The following is a 22,491-nucleotide window of genomic DNA, read 5'->3' as shown; positions in this document are numbered from 1 at the left end:
TGCAGAGGAGCCACGAGGGTATAAAAGGTGGGTGACAAAAGAAGTGTGTTTGTACACACACAGTCTGCCAGCTCTGGCTGATGGTTTGTCACTAGGTGGGAGACAGCACATAACTAAGTATGTGTTGCCTCTGCCTGTACACTCAGTTGAGTGCTATGACCAAGCCCATTTCCTACTTCCCATTCCTTACAGGGAAAACTGTTATTCTTTTGGGTTTGTTTTTTCCCAATTTTCTGGCCTTTTATACCCACTCTGCTCCCATTTCATGTCAAGATGACAGTCAGGGTCAAAGCAGGGGAGAGGGATGGTCCTGAGTGTGATATTTGTGCATTTCTGGATCATTGGATACTGTTTGGATGCAGATCAAGTGTGTGTTCACATTTCTGTGGAATTCTCCAGACAGATCACGTACCCTGGAGTTCACGCCAGCTGCTGGAGAGCAGACTGTTACCTGAGCCAGGACTGACAATACCTGATCCAGCAAAAAGTCAAAGCAGTCCAGACAGACAATACCTGACCTAGCAGAAATCCTGCCAATGTGGAGTAAACTGTCAGTACTTTACACTTTGTGGCATCTTTTTCTATGGTACTAAGAGCTGTAAAGCTGGGTTTGTTCAGTCCCTGGAACTGCTGCCCACCTCAGCAGAAGGGTCACTGTCCAGCAAGAATGTGTCCAGTCCTGCAGGTCTGGGTGGTGCTGTGTGGCCACAGCTGCCCTGGGGAGCAGTCACTGAAGGGGAGAGCAGAGCTCAGGTCCTTCCATGGGTATGTGAAGCTCAGAGTTGTCCTCTGGCAGCAATCCCTGTAGACAGGAGTCTGACTGAAGCTCAGAACACCCACCACTTGTTTGCCTTAGGTCTGCACTGGAGAGCAGCTGAACCCATGGGCAGCTTTGGGTGTTGATTTTCTAACTTTTACTTTTTTTCTTCTCCCAGTCGGATCCACAGGAAGGAAATGAGCTTAAATATATAGCATTTGGTGTTAGTGTTTCCCGAAGGTAGAGGAGGCAAAATTAGAATATCCTGTTTACATGTCACTGGAGCTGTATTTGACCAGCTGTCCCAAGGGTTTTCAACTTGCTACATCAGGACAGGCTTTTCTTATGGTCTGAGCGTCTTCCTGTCCCACTGGAGGAGAGGAGTGGGGCTGTTTGCAGTAACACTGAGCCCCTCCCTGGGCTGAGCCTCACAGCTGCACAGGAGACTGAGCCTTTCACTGTAGCCAAGGTGGGGCAGGTGAGGCCTGCCAGGTACTTCAGAACCAAAGTCCTTCATGAGCTAAAGGTGGGAGAAATATATGACAAATTCCTTTCTGAAACTGTTGTTCCTGCAGGGTGTCCTTACAGGAAGGTACATTCCTCCTCCTGATGTTCTCAAAGCATTTTTGAGTCACTTGACTTGCAGTGACTGAAAAAAACTGGTTCAGAGGGTCGAGGTGACAGGTTTTTAAGTCATTTCCAGCTTTCCTTAAGTGTGTAGTATAATACCTACCTATATGTGTGCTTTTGTTTAAGCAAAGCTATTTATGCCTCTGGAAATGCTGAAGAACCTCCCTGTGGCAGGTGAGAACGAGTGAGTCGGTGTGAGCACCTTTGCAGGGTGGGTGGTGGAGATGTAGGGCTGCAGTGCCTGTGGAAGGAGCTGCTGGATTTGGAACCAGTGTGTTACGTAATGCCATGGCTTTCCAGACTGTCATGCTCCTTCTGGAAATAGCCCAGTTATCTAAGAAAATAGAGAAGTGCACCTGGAAACTTTTAGACTAGTCTCCTTGTTTAATCATGAGCCCATTTAAAATATGTCAAGGAAGGCAGCTGTAATATATGACCTTTTTGTGCCATATATTACAGTGATGACTCATACGTGCAGTGTCAGGAGAATGTAATGAAAAGTCTCTCCAAGTTGACGTCTGTGCAGCTGATGTTTGCAGCTCTGACATGCTGTGGAGTTCAGGGTATCTGGGCTGCATTGATGGTGCTCTCAGTATCACTGCTGTTACCTGGTTGCACAGATTTTTGTAAGCTGAAGCATTTAAATTGATTCTGTCTTTTCCATGTCATCTCAGAAGGCCTTTTCTCTGAAGACCACACAGGTGTCAGTGACTCATATTTAATATAGAAAGGAGCCAAGACACAGAGACTAAAGGCAACTAAGAAAGTCAAAACTGGAAAAGGAGGCTGGTACAGTAGAGTTTCTGGCTGTTTCCATACTGTGAACACTGTCACTTCTATAGGAAAAACCTGCAATGTGTAGATAAATATGCTGTTATTAATGTGTGGCATCAGTAAGCACAAAGGAAAGGTGATGACAATATAAGGTTTAAGTATTTTGTTATTTATTTACTGTACTAAAGCTGTCTCAATGTCTGTAAACCTGCCACTGGAAACAGCTTAAATAAACCTCAGCAGGCCTGCAGTCTGACCTGCATTGTGCCAAAGTCTGAAGTGATGGCATTGACAAGCATCTCACCCCACAGCTCAGGTGATCTCCAGCTGGTACAACCAGCAGTTAAAGCACTGGTATAAATTGCAGTATCCATGCTAATTAAAAACTAAGTAATTTTTTTTTATATCTTTTCTTCCACCATCTGTGAAGTGCCACTTCTTCTGTTGCCCATTTTATTGGGATATGCAGTGGGAAGGTCTGCCCTCTTCCTAACTCACTTCAAGGATGCAGCTGGGTGAATGCCCCTAGTGCTTTACACCAGATTCCCAACAAGAAATTTGCCCTGGGGCACTGTGAAGCTTTGGATGTTGTTATTAGACCTTTTTGGACTAAAACTAGGACCTGCAGGAGCATTGCTCACTTCTGCTGGCTGTGGGACCTGTGTGTGTGTCTGCTGGGCTCACCTGGTGACTCTGGTCGTGGTGGTGTGTCCTCTGCCAGTAGTTGTACAAGCACCAGTTTTTCCTGGCCCTAGTCTGTCTTCCCCTCATTGCTACTACCACTGTTCTAGAAATTTTGCACTCCTCAAATAGGCTGAATTGTGTGTGTGATTATACTCACTGTGTTCCAGGCAAAGTAAGTGTGGGTTGAGCTGAAGGGCCTCGTTGACCCTTTGGGGTGGAAGAGGGTGCATGTGCACAGCCTTCAGATGTCCAGCAGTGGAGGGCAGCAGGACAGGAAAGGTGCTTTACAGACACACTTTCCCCTCCAAGTCATCCATTCCCAGTGGTGCCCTCCTTCACCACCCCAGCATTATCTGTCTCCTTGCTTTGCTAATCACAGTATTCGCAAGGTACTTTTACAAGCACGATTTTCCTCCCTGTCTTTTTATTTTTGCTTAGTACTTGGGTTGCTAAAGTTATTTGCAAGTCCCCTTGTGCCATGGTTGTCAACTTGAGCATGAGCTTTGAGCAGTGAGCTGAGCTGTGAATCCCAGACAAAGCCAAAGTGGCACAGACGAGAGGGCAGCCACGAGAACGGCTCCGTCTTCCAGTTCATTGCCTCACTAGCAAAAGATCTTTCTATAAATGCCAAGTAAGAAGTATAAATCATCCTGGAACTGCCATGCACTAAATCAAGAAGTAGAGAAATGAATGAATATTTGTAAACCAAGTGTCAGTGTAACTAAAACACGGGGCAGAACAATGGGGCTGTGCTGTGCCTTGTGAGGCAGGGGGATGCACACAAAGGGAGCTCTGCAGGGCTGTGGAGCAGGATGAACCCTGTGCAGATAGCATCAGTAATTTCATGGTTCAGAGCAGGAATTTCACATACTGTATGAAGCAAGAAGCATTTGCTGTGCTAGCTTCAGGCTTTCACTGTGCCACTGGGTGGATCTGCTTTAACAGTAACAAAAACCTTCCAGTTTCCAGCAGCTGCTAATCAGAGCCGATACCAGCTCCCGTGGCATCTCCCACTCGGCAGTGCTGACCTGGAGCTGCCATGGCTTAATGCACCAGCACAGACATGCCCTGGGCTCAGAGCTCCTAAAATACAGAGTCAGGGAGGGCGGTGTTGGAGAATTGTTTCTACAGCCTTCTGTTCCCAAGCACTTCCCATCACCTCATCCTGCATTAATTGGAAAGTTAATGACAAAGCAGAACAGACTGTGGATGGCTACTTTAAAAGCAAGCAGGAATAGGCTGAGTCCTGCTGGCAGTGCTGACCCCTCGGGCAGGTGGAGCTTGGCTCCTGTGCCCTGATCAGCACTGTCATTCCTGGAACTGTCCCAGTGCCTTCCCTCGTGGCCATGACCTCTCCCAGCAGCTCTGTCCTACACAATCCACAGCCTTGTTAAGCAATAAGCAGAGTGGAGGTAATTAAAGGTTTTCCAGGAGCTGGAGTTAGAACCTGGAGCTTTGCTTCTAGAGAACCTCCCGTGAATGTGGACTTTGCTGCATTTGTAACCAACATAAATTAATCTCAGATTTTGATTTTTCTGCTTAGAGTTCTACACAAGTCATCCTGCCTCAAGCCTGAGGAAAGCCTCCTGTAGCAGGCAGTCACTGAAGTGATGGAGATCTTTTCAAGTCAGCCGATACATATCTCAAGGGTCTAAGTAGTTTATTGTCTATTCCTTGAGGAGGAAAGCAAGGTCATGGGGCAATCTCACTAAGGTTTAACAGCGACAACAAGAAGTCTCACAGTCCACAGCCTGCTTCTGGTCCTGCTTTGCTTAAGCTGTGATTTGTGTCAGGTGTTGTGGCCCATGTTTCTCCAGTTTAGCCCTCTCCAGCAGTCACTGCAAGGAGCATGTGGGTACTTGCAAACCAGAGTTGTGTTACTGGACGGGGTCAGATCCCTCCTGGCTGTGGGGTGTTGTGGTGCCAGGTGTGGATGGGCTGGGGCTTGGGAGGGAAGCTTAAAATGTTTACTTGAGCATTTCCCACTTTTTTTTGGTCTGTCATTTTTAACATTAATTCAAGTTGTGGTGTCTTCTGATCTTCATCTGGGGCAGAGGGCAGTGCCTGTAGCTTAGCCCGGCAGTCCCTCCATCATTCCCATCACAGGATGTTGCTGCTGAGTGTGTCCAGGATATATTTATTTACAACTTGTACATACCAGACTTTATGTTAGATATTCAATCCTTGGTGCATTTGCAAGGTATCTGCCAGGTAACAGGCTAAAGCCCTCCACAGTGGTGAGGGCTGGGGGGTCTCCTGGGCTGCCTCCCTCGCTCCTGCTGGCTCTGCCCCGCACAGGTGCCTCGTTCCTTCTCTCTGTGTCTGGCTGGGGGATGACGTGTGTGTCAGGAGATCCCTCCTCCTGTGGTTGCTGGAAGGAAAGGAGCATTTTTCTCCCCTGAAGTCACCTCTCCCCACCCCTGCAGGATGTCTGCACAGTAGCTGCCTCAGCTCAGGCAGGTGCTGTGGCAGTGCTGCTGCTTCCCTGTTTGCCTGGCTCCTGAGCACAACATTCCTCACAGGCAGCAGTAGCACCCTGTGTTGCTGTGCCCAGGAGTGGGATCACTGGCTGCAGGCAGGGTGGGAACACCTCCCGTGGCAGTGGCACCTGCAGGGTCTGACACAGCCCCTCCACAGCCCTCCTGCTCTTGTAGCTTGGCCACTCTTGCTGCAGTTTGGTTTCTTGAGCTGAGTTCAGGCTTCCCTCCTCCTTTGTTCTTCCCACTTCATGGCAGTAGGTTTCCATGTCTCTGCCCTGTGCCTTGGGTAGGCCACAGGTGTGGAAAATCTCACTGGGGACTCGTGTAGAGATGGTCTCTTCCTGTCTGAGAGAGAGAGGGGATTTTGCAGCGGCCCAGCGTGATGTTCACCCACCCTTTTCCCAGCACTGCAGCATTAACAGAACTGCAGAGGCAGAGAAGGAGTCATCTGTGCCATGTGTTAGTTGTTAATTTTAGCTTTACCATAACTCTTGATGACAGGGCTTGGTTGTTTTCTGCTGTAGGCAGCATGTAGCAGTTATCCTGGAGATCTTACAGCCACGGTGTGGCCGTAAGACAGTAAAGCTGCAGCTCATCCCTGAGCTGTGTCAGGGTGTCCATAGCCAGATTCTCCCTTGGCTCCCACAGCTGCTGCTGCTGCTGAAGTTGAGAGGCCATATGGTACCACTTTTCTTGCATTTGTGCTAAACCTCTGCCTTCAGGTTACGTAAGGATGGCATTAGGCACAGCCTGAATTCCACGTGTGTCTGAGGACAGAGCTTGGCCAAAAGGTGGTTGTGTACCTGCCAGGTTACATTCTGCATTTAACCTTTTTCTACAGCCTTTTTCCTAATTCTGGGTACCTGGGGAAGTCTGTACAAAGTACCACCCTGTACTGGCATGGTCAAAAGAGCATCTCAGGATTAGCTGTACACTGGACAACTTCTGGTTCATAGGGTGCTACAGGGAACTCTTACACACTGAAGCAAATCATACAGCTTTAACACCTTCTCTAGGTTGTTGCTGACACTTGGCTTGTTATAATGCATTGCATTTGGGCTCGAGTTGGGAGCAAAATCACTGCCTACATCAGAAAACACCCGTCTGATTGTCTGCTGGTGCTGACGGTAGTGTTTGGTGGTGCATGAGTTACCCAGAGAGCACCGTGCCTCTGACAGCTCTGCTGCCACACAGTGCTGGAGGCTCTCCTGGCTGGTGTCCAGAGATGATGTTCTGACTGCTGTTCAGGCTCAGTGAAGTGGCCTGCTTAAAGGTGTGGGGAGCACTGGCCCTGTGCTGTAGCAAACTCCAGCAGGGAGTCCCTGGGAGCTCCTTTTTATATCATTTGTGCTGGTCATCTGCTGCTGTGGCCCACAGTGTGTTTGTTCAGTCTCTCTCTTTGGTTAAACACTCTATGAGGATGCAAACACCACTGCAGCCAAGGAATGCTGTGACTCTGTGCTCCTTCTCAGGCAAACTGTAGGGAGTTGATGATGACTTGGGTGGAAACGTAAGAGTTGATGTGTTAAAGGGCTGGAGGTACAGCTGACTGCTTGAAACAGAGGTGCTGGGAGGGGCAAGGAATCCTATAAAGGCTGAAGTGGTTGATCTGAAGTCATGTCAAGTGGAGTGTCAGAAACAAGACATGCTTGTGTTGTAGTCGAACATTATTCATAGGTACTTTAACAAGCTTGGGAATTAAATATGGGGGGGAAAAAGTGATGTAGTTCTTGTCAAGGCTTTCACAAGCTTGCAGTGTGCAGTCTGGGCTGTGACTGGTGGAAAACCAGACCTGAATTGCCATGTAGTCAGGGCTTTTCCTGGGCACTTATGAACTCACAGCACTCACACTGCAGCTGCATATACATTTTCCAGAATACACTTGTGGAATTTTACATAGGCTTTTTTAGCATGCTAATCATCTCCATGGTCACTCATTCCTGGAGTTAATGACTAGTCTCTTAGAGCAAACAAGTTAACAAACTGACAGCTGCTCCTAACGAATCACTTGCTTGGAGAGGCCAATGCAAGTTTAATATCCACAATAAATCCTTCTTCTGCTGCTCATGGTTCAGTGGAGCAATGGCAAAGAAATGAGGTAATAACTTTCATTTATCAAAGCAGTTTGGGCTGTAGTAGATTTGTACATGAGAGCTCATAGACAGAAATGCTAGAGAATTACAGGCTGTGGATTTCTGCTCCTCTTTGGGCAGTATGAAGTGTAAATGGGAAAATGTAGGTGTTATAGGTCTCTCAGCATAACCTCACAGTCAGACTGTCAATAGCTGCCAGTCCCCAGGTACATGGTTGGCATCAAAAGCTGGGCAAGAGCTTTTGGGGAGCTCTGAGAGGGCTTTTCTCTGCCCTACCAGGAGTGAACTGAAACCTCACACCGAGTAGGGAACAGAAGCAAGAGGAAACTTGTTCCAGGTGTGCACCTCGTGTTCCCTGGGGGTGTGCAGCCCCTCCTGCCCTGTCTGGGGGTCTGGGATCACTGCAGAGCTCCTGGAATGGGATGGGACAGAGCAGGTTGGTGGGTGCTGTGCTCTGCTGGGAGGAATTCCTGCAGCTGCTGCCTCGCAGGACCTTTTCCAATCACAGTGCCCACAGTAATCAATAGCCATCTTTGATCAGTTAACCATTAACTCGTGGCAAATAGCAGGGGTTTTCCGTAACATTTGGCTATAAATAAATAAATTGCAGCCTTGGATAAGGCAACAAATGTTCCGAAATTCCCATTTCTCCTGTCAGGGCTGAGCTAGCCTAAGGATTGGCATTTTCTTAGCACTTTGTTTGCAATAAACTGATGGATCTAGTTGGCAGCTAGTTTGTATTACACATTTAGCTTGGGACATTGTTAGCTGCTAATATTAAACTTATAGTTGTTGCTTCACTAAAATACTGAAATCAGGTTTAATATTTAAAAATAGCAATTATTAGATTTTTTTAAAATTATCATTTCATTTGACAAATATGTTCACAGTCTAAAATGGCAACACTGTGCCAGGATGTTGAGCTATTGAATGAAAGGCTAATCTCCCTTCATGATGTGAAATAAGGGAATTAATGGTATAGGCACCAAGAAACCCATGGTTTAATGAATGGTCTTTCCATTTAAGTATTGGCATTAGTCCTGTGTATATACTTGCCAGTATCCCATTTAACCTGATCATCCTGCACAGCCCCTACAGGTGTTTGTGCTTGTGCTGCACTGCCCTGAAGCAGTTCAGTTTAAAAATGGTGTTGGTTTGGCATGGCCAGATTTTGTGTTTTCCATGGATGTGTATAAAATGTTCACAGCACAGCAGGGGAGAATTCTGGGTGATAAAAAGCCCAGTTCTGTATATTCTTGAGTTCCTATGCTCTTGGGTGTATTAGCAGTTTTGTTGATACCAGTGATTAATGTCAAGCTTGTGCATGCATTTGTAGAAATAGGGCCTCAAACAGCACATGGAACACAGCAGTGTCTTAGAGTTGTGTGAGGCAAAAAAATCTCAATTTTTTATTTTCTACTGTAGTATTTAAGAAAAGATCATACAGCCTTGACTTGAGATGTACTGTCCTGCTGCAATGGAATAGAGACCAGTGGACATCTCAGAAAAACTTAAAAGTCAGTAGTTCTGAGTGTGTGACAGAACGCTGTGGATTCTCCACAGTTTCATTTCTTCTTCATGGGAATACAGAACCAAAGTGATTCTTGAATTATCTCTCTGCTCTGGTTTCGCTTTAAAAGAGGTTATGCATAGGTAGAAATAAATGCATAGGCAATAGACTCTTAAAACTATAATTATGAGGAAACAGCTTTAAAAAAAACAAACAAAAAACCAAAAATAACCAAACCACCTCAAAATCACCTCTTTGTAAAGCTTACTGACATCATGACCTTCCCTGTGAGTCTGCCATGTGTGGAGCTGACCACTGACTTTGCCAGTGCTGTGTTGGCTCCTTGTGCTTTGGTCTGCTGAGGACTCCTGGGAGCCATCCCTGGCATCACCCAGGGCAGCCTGGGCAGCAGAGGGGAATTTCTGACCCCACTCCAGCAGCATTTGTGCCCTGAGGAAGGTAGAAGCTTTGCTCTTCTGTGTTGTAGGGTGCCAGGTTTTGTCTGGGAGGTTACATGCTCTGTGAACAGAGAGTTGAACAGGTAATAAATGTGGCTGATAGATCCACTCCTGCAGTACTGTGTGGCTTTCACTGAGGACCAACACTCCTGGTGTAGCATTTCTGGAGAGGGGCAAAGAGAAGCCTTTTGGGTTTGAACTGAATTGTTCTTTTATTAGTGATTGTTGAATGTAATGTGGTGGAGCACTTAGTTGTGAAGGTGCCACTGAATTATTTCTTGGGTAAGCTGAGTTATTTGCAGAGAGTGTAGATTTTCTCTCCTTTCTGTTAGCACCTGCCTCCTCTGGATTTCTGTCTTAGCTAGCCTCAGTCTCCATGGATTGAAACACCAGCAGAGGCTTGCCCCCCTTAATTTTGGGTTAATTTCCAGGCATTTGTTTCCTTCCAGCCGCCTGCTGCTCTCTTGGGTACTTGAATCTATTCAGAGTGAGGAGCTCGTTGATTTAGGGCCTGATGGGGGGTATCATGAGTGTTGTGAATCAACAGCCTGGAGCTGTTTTTAGGAGCTGCTGAGGGTTTTAACTTTGATTGTCTTTCTGTTTTGTAGGTATTTGTATAAAGTGTGGAAAAGGTGTGTATGGAGCGAGCCAGGCTTGCCAGGCAATGGGTAACCTCTATCATACCAACTGCTTCACGTGCTGCTCTTGTGGTAAGTCAGATCTACCATAGCCTTATTATGTGGCTTCCTTTTGTTATATATATTCCTTTAGCAACCAGTGCACAGGGTGAGACCTCATCTTGCCTACTTCCTCAGGCAAAATTCCCACGCAAGACTCCAGCTTCAAAAGTTGTTTTTTTTTTTTTTATTTGCCATCTGTAAGCATTCAATGGTGTTTTCCTAAGCAGCAGCCCAGAAAAGTAGTGTTTGGTTGTTTTAAGGGCTGCATTTGCAAAAAGGCTTCAACCTGGCTGTTATAAGCACTATATGCTTTAAATCACTTGTGTTTATGGAACTGTAAAGTGCATGTATCATTTTTATGGAAAAAAGGGACAGATTTGTGCAGCCAAACACATATTTTTGTCTCTTTCTATTTGCAAATGCAGCTCTAGTCAAGCATGTGTATTTGTCACTTCCATGTATACCCAATGGTCAGAAATTGTTCTCTTATGTTCAAATGTGACAAGAACAAATAGAAACTGCATGTTGAAATATCTTATGCTATTACAGAATTTTATTTTTGTAGGGGAAGACCAGGTGGTAAATCACTGTCTCCTCCATGCTGTTCTCAGGACCTTTTTAGGTTTCCTTTTTAATCTGAAAGTGATGTTTCTGTGTGTGATTTGGGGAAGCCGTGGCTTTGCCAGGGGAAACAGGACATGGAAAATTCAGGGCAGCACTTTCAGAGTTGTTTGCCTTAAGTCAAGCATTGTGAGCTTAAGTTAGAGACTTCCTCAGTGTCTTGTCTGTAACTGCTGAGAGCTCACAAATTCCCACCCAGTTCAAGGGAAGTATGAGAGCTCAATTTTCAGGAGTCAGGTAATTTTTTATGCTTTATGCACACATTTACTTAGATTCCTGATATATGAAAATATTTACCTGGATGTTGAAGGTCTTGTTGTGATACATATACACAGCAAAAGATTCCCTCTGAGCAGAATATACCAAGTGGAAATTGTTTATAAAAAGGATTAATTAAGGATTAGGAAAAGAGTCAAAGATTATTGGCATAGAAGCAAATAAGTTGATAATCAAAAGACCATTGTAAAGTTCACTTGTGAAAGGAGAAGTGTTGTCTTTTCTCCTGAGGTAGAGATAAATATTTGTTTAAATAAACCTGCAACCTGACTGTAGAATTTAGTGACCTTTAGAAAGGACTGTGGACCATTACCAGATGCTGGGATGAACTCATCCCAAACCTTCAGGGATCACTCTTGACTTTGCTCAAGTCTGACAGTGAATGAGTAGCTATTTTGTTGGCTCCCAAAGTGAGCAGCATCCTGCTTAGCTGAGGATTACAAAATATGATAGTGGATAATATCTATCCACTCACTGCCAACATTAACCGAACCTAATTGCATGGGTGAGTTCCAGCTTCCTCTCTGGGGCAGAAATGTTGTTTTGAAGTAGTCAGGATGCAAGTTTGCTACCACAGGGATCTGTATGCAGGTCACTCTGTTCCTTAGTAAAATGTGTAAGGGCCAAGAAATGTATTTTAACGGCAAAATACGAACACAACTTGATTATTTAAAAGCACAACAAGCTCTTCTGACTGTTCTGGTGGGGTGTGTGTGGCCAGTGTACATCTCCCATAGGGCGACTCGAGACATGTCTGTTTGGAGCTTCCTTGTGCCCCACCCCAGCGTGCCCTGGAATTTTGTGATTCACGCTGAGTCACCAAAGGCATGAGGAAACAGTGCTCCAGGTTGTCTTCTGAGCCTCTCTGTGCTGCTCTGGGCTGGATGGTCCATGCCAGGGAGGGGGAATGTGTGGGGACTGCCTTACACGGGGCACTGCAGAGGGGGACATGCTGCTGACAGGGCAGCAGTGCCTGAGTGCAGGTGAAACACTTCATCAAAGCTTGGGTTCTTCTACAACAAGTGGGAGTCAAAAGCAGAGCTTTTCCTCTCAGCTCAGCTCTGAAGGAATATCAAAATGAGCATAGCTGGAAAAAGGGTGTTGCATTTACTCTTCTGTTTCTTCCTGTATTTGGGGCTGTGCAGCCCATGGAGTGATTCGGGACAGTGCCAGTAGATCCAGACTTGGCATGCAGGTTCTTTCTGTGAGAACTGCACCCTTGAGTGCAGCTACCAAATGGAAACTTCTTACAGTACTGCTGTTTGTGAACAGGGAGTTAATTCTGTGACATTGGAACCTGCGCTGTAGTTTTGGTGCCCACCTTTAAAGGGATGAAGGTAACTGGAGAGGGAGGGTCCAGAAGCACCTACATAGATGATTAAAGGCTGGAGAAGGGCTAATCATGACAGCCCAGTGTATTTTGGGTATCAGAAATTATGGGAGGGAGATGTGGCTGGAGCTTATAAATACCCATAAAACAGCATTAGAAAGTGGTCTCATATGTACTAGAGACAAACACAAGAGAGATCGTTTCTGGAGGCTGAAATTACACAATTCAAATAGGAAATCAGAGACAGTTTTTCTACAATGAAGATGATTAACTGCTGGAAGGAAACAGCAAGAGAAGTGGCAGATTCTCTGCTCTTCTTTGTTTTCAAATTAAGACCAAATGTCCCTTTGCAGAATGTTTTAAGTTGAGCTGAGCTTTGGGTAATTGGGTGATCATTAATGATCTTTGTTAGGTGAGGGGTCACAACACACACTAGTGCTCCTTCTGAGCCTTTGGCAGGAGAGTGGAGCAGGGTGATGGTTCTCTCTGCCTAAAACAGTTCTGTGCTTACTTGTGTGGGCTTGACCCTGGCTGGGTGTCAAGTGCCCACCAAAGCCACTCTGTCACTGCCTCCTCAGCTGGATGGGGAGACAAAACACAATGAAACATTTGTGGGTCAGGATAAGGACAGGGAGAGATCAGTCACCAGGTACTGACACAGTTTATTACCAATCAAATCAGAATAGGATAATGAGAAATAAAAACTGAATCTGAAAACACCTTCTCCACACCCCTCCCTTCTTCCTGGGCTCTCCTTTACTCCCAACTTTCTCTACCTTCTCCCCTGAGCAGTGCAGGGGGATGTGGGATGGGGGCTGTGGTCAGTTCATCCCATCTTGTCTCTGCTGCTGCTTCCTCCTCAGTGGGAGGACTCCTCACACTCTTCCCCTGCTCCTGTGTGGGGTCCCTCCCACGGGATGCAGTCAGTCCTTCAGGAACAGGCTGCTCCAGAGTGGGTCCCTTCCATGGGGTCAGTCCTTAGGAACAGGCTGCTCCAGAGTGGGTCCCTTCCATGGCCTTTACTGGACATGGGGGAGTTTCTGGCAGCTTCTCACAGAAGCCACCCCTGTAGCTCTCTCACCACCAAAGCCTTGCTACACCAACCAAATACAGCTTAGAAATCTGAGAGTAAGAGCACGAGATTGCCTTTCTTCTTTTGTCCTTCTTTTTCCCCCCCAAATAACAATGACCTGAAGTTTCCTCCAGCAGTTTTCAGTCTTACTTTCCATATAATGGCTGTAGAGAGTAAAAGGCAATAATCGAAAACAATAATTCTGTACCTAAAGACATCTGATTTAGATAAGGGCCCAATATTTAACCAGCTACAATTAAAAAATAAATAAAATAATATTTCAAACCCTTGGGAAAAGTTGTGGTTTGGAGACCACTCAGGCTGAAATGTGATAATGAGTGATGGAGCCTCCAAGGCCTCATTTCATCACTTGGCAGTGAGTGTTTTCAACTCAGCAAAGACAAGTGCAGTTGTGCAGAGAAGTGGAAATTCTGCCCTAGTCAGAGCCCTTTCTTAGGCACTTCTTGGAGCTGATCTTTGGTTTCAGTGCCAGGTGCTGTCTGTCAGGGTGCCCTGGGTGAAAAGGGCAGCGTGTGGCAGGACAGGCCCCCCCGTGCCTTCCTGGGAGCACAGAGGGCTCGCTCCTTGGCTGTCCTTTCCCACTCCCACCATCACATATCACAGCAGTGCTGGAGGGTTTGTCTTCCTTGCAGTTAAGAGGAAAACCAAAAATACACCCATGGGCACTTCTGTGAGAGCTCCAGCCTTGCCCAGGGTAGGGGTGTGAGGATGGAAGGGTGGACTTTTGGGGGTCTCCTGCAGAGATGGTGATTAGTTCTTGAGGGCGCAAACACAGAAAAATGGAGAAATATTTCAAATACAAAGTAAATAAACAGGAGACTTCTGTCCCCTTTAGGCATTTTGGTAAAATGCTCAGATGGTAAACCTCTTCATTGTCTTCCTACATTCTGGCAACTTTGGGGAAAAAACCTCAGTAATGTTGATTCAGAGTTGTACAGGATCTCCTCAAAAAAAGCAAATTTCACCAGTGACCTGAGGTCAAAAGAAAAATAGAAAGGAAAAGTAAATTACTTATCAGGCACGTTTTATGTGCTGCATTTCTGCCTCTCCAGTGTGTTCAGTGGCTTCTGGATAGTTGAGCCTTGCTCCTGGAGCTGAGCAAGTTCAGCATCTCAGAACTCTGTCAGTTAATTTTTGCCACGTCTCTGTGTAAACCCCTGTTGGCTTCTGCAAAAGGCCATGCTCCTCAAATAGCTCTTTTTCAGAGGTCAGATAATTCTCTTCAGGTAAGGTAAAAGCCAAAGTGATCTGGTTTCCTGGGATCAAGTAGTTCAATGTAGACCTTTATCCTCAATCTCCTAGAGAAAACAACTGAAGCTTGTTAGGATGGTTTCTAAATGTAGATTCCCTCTCAGCCCTGACACCAGTAAAACCTCTTTTAGGCCTTGATTCAACAAAACACTTAGCTGTGTTTAAATATGTTATATTACTCATATGTGAGCATGTTTTGCTGAATCTTAAATAACAGATATTAATTCAGGCAACAACATACTGTCCCTTCTGTTGAGTGTAAAATCTTAGCTTTGGCAGGAGTTCAGTTGCAAATTTTTTTTATGGAAGACAAGAGCTGAAAAATGTCTGCCTGAAAAGCTCATCATGTAATTCCTCTTGATAGTGTTTCAGAGCATGACAGGATTTCATGAAGAATAATTGCTATAATGCCAGATTGCTTGTGTGATCTAAGTGCAGGTGAACAGTTGCAGGAATTAATGGGCTCTGTTTGATGCTCATTAAAGAAGATAACTTATCTGGTGCCTCCAGTTTGCAGCTCATAACGCCGTCCACAGCATCTTTGCAGGCTGAAAATTTTAATCCCGTGGCAACGACTGTAGAAACTGCAGTAAGATAAATCTTTAGTATGAGGAATATCGGTTTGTTATTTGTTACTCACAGGGTGCAGGAGATGGTCAGGGAATGAGCTTTGTTGAGCTGAGGGTTTGAAGTCCCTGCTCTCAAAGCTGAGATGTATTTCACCGCAGAAATCAGGGACGTGTCCCGCTCTCCTACACGAAGGCAAACGTTTGAACGGGCCATTCGTCTTTGATTTGCACTTTTGCTGCTGGGTTGGAGGCACAGGAAGTCAGAGCACGATCAATCAGAGGCTGAAAGCAGACTGTGTATCCCGAGGGTGTGCAGCTCATTCCTTACCTGGTAGCTGCTGACCGACCAGGGCGCTCAGGGAGGTTCATGCAGCAGTTCAGATCTAAGGAGCAGCTCAGGGAGGTGTCACAGCTCAGCTGGTGACAGGCACTGCTGCTGCCCCAGCCTTTGTCCAGCCCTCTCCAACTCACACCAGCCTCTGGGAGGAGGATCCCGGCGAGGGACAGCCCAGCTGGGACACCTGTGTCAGTATTACTGTTACCTGGGTTAAGGGCACCTCTGAATGAGCCCCTGCCCTCCAGCTGATGTGAGAGGGGAATTGGTTCATGGACACAACCTGCCTTTTCACCTCGAGACAACAGCTCCCTTCTGTCTGAAGTCTCGGTGCTACTGTATGTACATGTCTATTAATAGGAGGCTGCTCGTGTCCCAGCTTGTTGGGAGAAGTTCCTCTTGGCACTGGAAAGGGCCTTTTGCGTATTTGCTGCCTCAAGTCAAACCTTTGCTTGCTCTTGGTGGTAGTAAGACATAGAACATCTTAAGGGAGCTGTGTCCCTTCAGTGTATATTTATCAGCAGTTGGTGAGTTTTTAAAATACCCAAATTCCCAGTGGAAGATTTATTTTCAATTCGTGTTTGTTGTGTCCCCACGGTATATTTCTAAGTTTGGCATGAGTCGCTGCGTCCAAATCGCACACTGCTAGTACTTGCTTTGTAGCCTTAAATTGTCTGTGAATGTGATTTTCACATAAAACAAAATTCAGTGTCAAATTTTGGAGTTGGTAATCGCAGTGGTACAAATGTGTGTTTGTGTCAGGGGCTTTTAACCTCTTGGCTCACTTGGCAGTGACTCGGCTGAAGGTTCTGTACCTGTTCATCTTTCTACAGCTGCTTTATGCAACTCTTCTGGGCATCAAGGATACACTGCTAGAGCACTTCAGGGTGAGGAGCTGATGAGCATAGCTGTGAGTGGTACACTGCCATGCAGTGAAGGTCTGCTGGGTAGCCACTGTCCCTGCACACTCCTCACTGCCATTTTCTAACCACAGTCTGTTGGAGCAGACTGAAGTTGTGGGAGTTTTGCTCTGTGATCCTGCCAGAGCCATTGGCTAATACCTGGTGCTCAGGGAAGACAGGCTGACAGTGATTCAGTGCTGTGCATGTTGGAACACTCCTCCGTGGCCCCCATGGTGTGAGAGCTGGGTGCCCTGGACTTGCACAACTCCCATTGTTGCTCATCCACATCTCAGCCCAGTGTCTGGGTTGGTTCCATGGCCACCTGAACGTTTGGTGCTTTCCAAGCCCTAACTGGAGCTGGCAGCAGGTCCTGGTGCATGTGGGGCAGATCCTTGGAGGGGTGATTCACGGGAAAAGCCAAGGAGTGTGGAGAAGTGGGAGGCTGGTTACGAGCAGGGAACAGAGGATTTGGTGCCTGTGCCGCGGAAGCTGCGGTTGGTGTAGACGTGTCAGTGAGATAACTCCCAGTGCTGCAGGAGGGCAGAGCTCTGCCTGACTCATCCTGCTGCTCTGGGATAAGGCACAGCCTGTGCTCAGCCCCACGCTTCCCATTTTAACACCTATCAAGGCAGATAGTTCGAAGCTATTCCAAGTATGTCTGCAACTGCAGTCCCAGACACCCCCAGTGCAGCACTCAGGGAAGGGAGGTGCTGGCTGCAGGAAGAAGCTGTGGATGGCAGAGATGACAGCTGCCTTCAGATGGTCCAGGCTCACCTTGTGCAACACTGAACCATGAATGAGTCTCAGCAAAGGAATGTAATCTTCCGGTGATTAAAAGTCAAACTTGGACACCAGCCCATGTAAGAGCCCCAGTACCTTTGGGTACTGATTGGTAGAAGAGTGTTTTCTTTATCTTGATCCCTGGTTAGTCTGATAATACCCCAGGCTTTAGAAGAACAAAAACAATGGGATGGGAAAAGGGTCATCAGAAGTGTCTGAGATGGGATCACAGTTTGAGCTGGAAGGGACCCACAATCATTGGGTCCAGCTCTTGAGAGAATGGCCCATGCAGGGATCACACCCACAACCTTGGTGTTGTTAGCACCATGCTCTGACCATCTCCTTTATTTAGAATTTATTTAATTGGGGTTTATATTTTGGGAGGCCCTTTGTAGTTTCTCTGCATTGCTGTTATCCCAGGTAGCTCTGGCCCAGCAGGGCACTGCTCTGTGTGCTGGGCTTTAGATAGACCAGTGCTGTGGCCCTTCTACAGACTCTACTGCTGGAGGAGGTGTTATGTCAGGAGATGTTTTCAATTCTGTGACTACTTTAAATTAAGTTAGTTCAGCTCTAGGAGAGAACCTGGTTTTTTGGGGGTGGCTCATCAGATTGGCCTTACTTCCACGGGGACATCTCAGATACTTGAAGATGCATGTGTTTAAAGCTGTCTTGGTTGTGGGGGGTGTGTATAGCATAGAGTGTCACTCTCCACGTCTCTGAGGGCTGCTGTGGCTGTGGTAGCTGGAGGCTGATGCCCAGGGAAGGGTGATAGTGATGGGGAGCTGACCAAAGGGAGCTGTGAAACATTTCCACTCCCTGTTCCTGATGATCAGAGGGCATGTGATCAGTAGTTGTCTGGTGGTTTGTCTCTGTCTCCTTGTTTCCTTGAAAGGTTGTAATTGCATTCTGCTATTAATGATTCCAGCATGAAATGTGTGGCATTTGATGGTTATTTTAATTGGTGGGGGTTGCCTGGCAACTAATGACGGAAACTTTTCTCTGTGTTGATGGACTGACCATGGATGTTTTCCTTCCACAATATTTCTGTATTCATAATGTGAAACCAATCACTGACGGCACCTGATCCTTTCAGGGCTTGGAAAACACATAAAGTACAAAAACCATGCTCTAATTAACAAGGTTTCTGCCTCTGTTTTTTATTTCTGTAAATAAAAACAGAGAGAGAGAACTTGCACAGTTTTGTGGGTTTGAAATGTCACCTCTTTCCTCATGTAACAAGATTTGCTAAAATTTCCTTGTCAGTGTTTATTATCTGCAGGTCTCAATTGTCTTATCTGGAACCCACATCTCTTGGGTGTTCAGTCTTTCCTTTAACTCTTTTTTTTTCTTCTTTTCTTACCTTCCTCTCTGCCCATTTAAAATGTTTTTTTGGAACACACCTCATTTTCTCCAGAAGAATAAACTCCCCTGGGCTTCTGTTGAGTTCATCTCTCAAAGGGGAAGAAATCCAGATAATCCAGAACAGAGCACAGGCAAGTCACTGGCATTACCAACAGATGTTTCTGTTTCCCATTTCCAGGTTCTGTAATTTTTAAGTGTTACCTAAAAACAAAGCGGGAAAACAGGTGGAAGGGAAAAGTGAAGAAGAGAGTGAGTGAAAGGAGAAGCACAGGGTTGGCTTCCTGTAATTTTAATGACCTAAGTTTCTGCTCTATGTTGTCCCTGTGTATTTTGCAAAGTGCCTAATCTATGCTTTAGTGATGTCCTTGATCTTTACTCATCTGAAAACTAAACCTGCAAACTCCGAAATAATTTCTTTTTAGTATAGATCATCATCACTTCTTCAAGAATAAATCTATTCTATCTCCACACTTGCCAGATAATCAGTGTTGTCCTTCAGCACTCAGTAAATCTGTTTTTTCACCCACAACCAACTGATCATTTCTTTCCCGGGACCTGTCTCAGTAAATTTTGTGACAACCACAAACCTGTCCCTGTACACAAACATGTTCAGGCTCCCATGTGTTTAGCCTGCCCTATGGCCACGGATCACCTGGATACTCTGCTGTCATTTGGGGGAATCTCCACCTTTCCCTTGTCCTGCCTTTGGGTGACCTCACCCTGGACAGACCCAGGGTGTGCTCCGTGGGCCACCACTACCTGATGGTTTCCCTGGTGTGTTGGAAGGATTGAACTTCAGTTTTTGATGCATCCTCTGTGAAGATTTCCATCTCCCAGGGGTTCTCTTTTCCCTTCTTTCTGCCTGCATTTGCTCTGGCCTGTGCCTGCTCTGATACTTAAGAATTCAGACTTACTGTTATTTCTGTGTGGGCATCTTTTGTTTTTAATCTCCAACAAGCACAATGGATTTCTTTAGTCAAGATTTTATCTGCATGTCAGTACCTTTTTCTCCAGAAAATAGGGAGCTTGTCTTCTTGCCTTTGGCACTGTTTGAAATCTTATTTTACCCTGGTACTTTCCCATTTTGATTTGTTTTGCATATCTTAGGCTTTTCATGGATCCCTGAGTTCCCAGGGTCTAAGGACTCCAAACTGTTGGCAGTTCATCATCCCCATATCAAGGAGGTGAGATTATACCACTTTGCAGCCATGGCAACTTCAGTCTGTCCTTTCTCACCAGCAAAGCTCTTTTCCATACTTCCAGATGGTTTTCTGTTCTTATTCCTGTTACCTGTTTTCTGTCTCCAGTCTTGGTCTCGTTGTGTCCCTTCCCTGGTGCCAGTGCAGTGACAGGACCTCTCCTCTCCTGCCAGGCCACACAGCACCTCTCAGTCCAGCTCTGCAAGTCCTGCCTAACAAGGTCAGGAGCTCTTGGCAAAGGACAAGGTGTGAAGAGGAAATCTGTTTTTGTTGCTTCTGTTATCTTCATCCTCCTGTGCTCTCTGACAGGACTTTCTTTGCACCTGGTGCACGTCCAGGCTGGGTTACAAACTCAGCCTTAACAGTAATTCTTGTTTACTGCTTATTTTGAGGGAAACATGTCTGTGTGGCCTGAAAACTCACTGAAGTTTCACATCAGAAAGCAACCTGGGATTTACCTTACAAATTCATTTTACAGATCAAGGTTTTCACTGCTACTCTTCACCTTAGGGATGCTTTTACCTCTTGTGGGTCTAGAAAAGCTGTTTCCCATAACAATCCTGCCACGTACAAAACAAAATAAAAGATTCATTTTTTTTTTTGCTAAAGTTTGTCCTCACACTTATAAGATACACAGTGGCAGCAAACTTCAGCATTCTGTCTCTCAGGCTTCCTCCTGGCAGAGGGTATTGGCAAAGGACCAAATTGGCAAAGAGAACAAATTCTTAGAGGACTGATGGGTTGGTGGCCACCAAGGGGTAGATCAGCCCTGTGAGTCAGAGGATGGGGTTTTAATCCACTTGCCACAGGGTTCCTTGTCCCCTTGGGCAGATCACTCAGCCTGTCTGCTCCATGTGGACATAATTCTTGTCACCTCCCTCACATGGGTGACACCATGCTGCTTTCATTAATACTTTGAAATTATGTGGAGATCCTGAGGTCAAAGAACTGGGGAAGTGAGAAGTTCAATAAATCAGTAAGTAATTATTGTAATATCACAAATAGAGGCATTTGCTGGAGGAAACACTTGCAGTGTCTGGCAGCCCAGCCATACAGCTGCTGCAGCATGCTACTGAAACTAATTACTTACTCAAATAATGCGTATTTACAGTTTATGGGGGACCATTTTTAGGATTATATGTCATTAAATACATGGACTAATGTAACATTTTAAAAAGACTGCTTTCCCAGCACTGCTCCCCAGAGCCCTGAGTGCCTGGGCCACGTCAATAACGTTCCCATTCCGCTGTCCAAGCCCAGTGTTGTGTTTTTAATTTATTTTCAGTATCCAAGGAATGCTGTCTCCAGTATTCTGAGGACTCTGAGTCGGATGTGAGACACAAATGCACCAGAGAAGCTTATCAGAGAACCAGGCTTGGCAGGAATCCTACATAAACAACCAGGCATTTTTCCTGCTTGAAATGAGGGGGCTCGGGAGGATTGGCCGACTGCAGCTGCAGTGGGCTGGCCTTGGGCACCAAGGAAAGTGCTTTGGTGACCCCTGGTATTTACATGACCTGAATGCTTTGCCTGCTTATAACTTACTGGTATAGAATGACCAGCTTGGTCCTGGTAAATTGACTTCTACAGGTCAGAGTTATTTACCAGCAGTGGATGTTTTCTCCTACCCTTGGACTTCTCAGGAAATTTTAGTTTGGTTTTAACTCAGGTAACGAAGAGCTCTTGTTCCCACCCACTCTTCTCTGTTCCTTAAAACACAGCACAGGAAGAAACTCAGTAAATTTGATCTTGACCAGAAAGCTTTTTTTTTTTCCCCCTCTTCCAATAAATATCTCATTTCCTGAAAATCCTGCCTTTGACCAGAGCTTCTGCTGGGACTTTTTAGATTTATCATCTCTCTTGGCCAAATCCAGTTTCAGTTAGTGCTGAAGTACTCCTGACTTTGTGGAGAGCAGTGTGAGCTCTTAGCTGGGCAGCAGGACCTTCACACTGACATCACTGCTGTGGTTTGCCCCAGGTGAGCCACTTCCCTGTGGCTATATAAAAAGCAGGTAGTTTTGCAATACTGCTTTGATTATGAACACCATGCCAGAAAATTTAGGGAATTATTTTATGGTTTTACTGTGAAATTCTTAGTATTTTACCAGCGTGAAACCTGTACGTGGATGCCCTGCATTGAACCGACACAAAAATCTTCAGGCTTGTAAACTGGATCCCACAGTCTTGAGTTAGGTACAGTAAATGCTTTCTAAAGACAAACCTGAAGCAGCAGCCCCCTGCTGTGCCTCTGTGGTGGCCGGGGCCCAGCCCAGCTGTGTCACTGCTTCTCCATTTCTGGGGTTGTTGGCTCCGTGGGGCAGTTCCCAGGTATGGGATGGGGCACAAGTGGGCAGCCAGCAGAGATCCTGTGATGGACACACTGTGGTGTTGGGATGTGACTGGAAATGGTGTTGGGCTGGTGGGGGGACAGCAGGCTAAGGCTGGTACACATGGCCTGTCTCCTTGCCTTGCTCACCAGCTCCCCTGGTTCAACATCCAAATTAATGAGAATTCCCTTCTTCAAGTGGTGGAGGAGGCAGGAGTGTGATAACATAGGTATAGTTCTGTGTTCCTTGCCTCTCCCAAACATCCCAGCAGGCTCAAGGCATGTGAGGAGGGGTTCCTCTGGGAATGGTGTTGAGCATTTGTTGGACACTTGGTCCTCTTGTTCCTCTTCTCATGGACATTTAGTGCTTGTGAACAGGTTC

At 46.0% G+C, this 22,491-nt stretch overlaps 1 protein-coding gene and 1 long non-coding RNA gene across 3 annotated transcripts in view; one reads left to right on the top strand and one right to left on the bottom strand.

The window, feature by feature from the left end:
- Positions 1-22,491, top strand: part of WTIP (WT1 interacting protein) — an 86,004-nt gene that overhangs the window by 21,398 nt on the left and 42,115 nt on the right. Inside the window, exon 2 of the mRNA XM_051805812.1 lies at positions 9,995-10,096. Within this exon, the coding sequence (XP_051661772.1) occupies positions 9,995-10,096 (102 nt within the window). The remainder of the gene's footprint in view (positions 1-9,994; positions 10,097-22,491) is intronic.
- LOC127479195 (uncharacterized) lies at positions 10,113-16,856 on the bottom strand. Of its 2 annotated transcripts, none has more exons than XR_007907492.1 (3): positions 15,535-16,856; positions 15,278-15,445; positions 10,113-14,358 (listed from the first exon to the last, which is right to left on the bottom strand). It is a non-coding gene; the product is annotated as an uncharacterized LOC127479195 (long non-coding RNA). The 2 variants fall into 2 exon arrangements; XR_007907493.1 differs by having other exon boundaries at positions 15,278-15,442.

The sequence above is a fragment of the Manacus candei genome, unplaced genomic scaffold (assembly GCF_025592945.1).
Source record: "Manacus candei isolate 608988 ecotype Guabito, Panama unplaced genomic scaffold, ASM2559294v1 h1tg000065l, whole genome shotgun sequence".
NCBI lineage: Eukaryota > Metazoa > Chordata > Aves > Passeriformes > Pipridae > Manacus > Manacus candei.
This window is presented reverse-complemented; position numbering and strand designations above follow the sequence as displayed.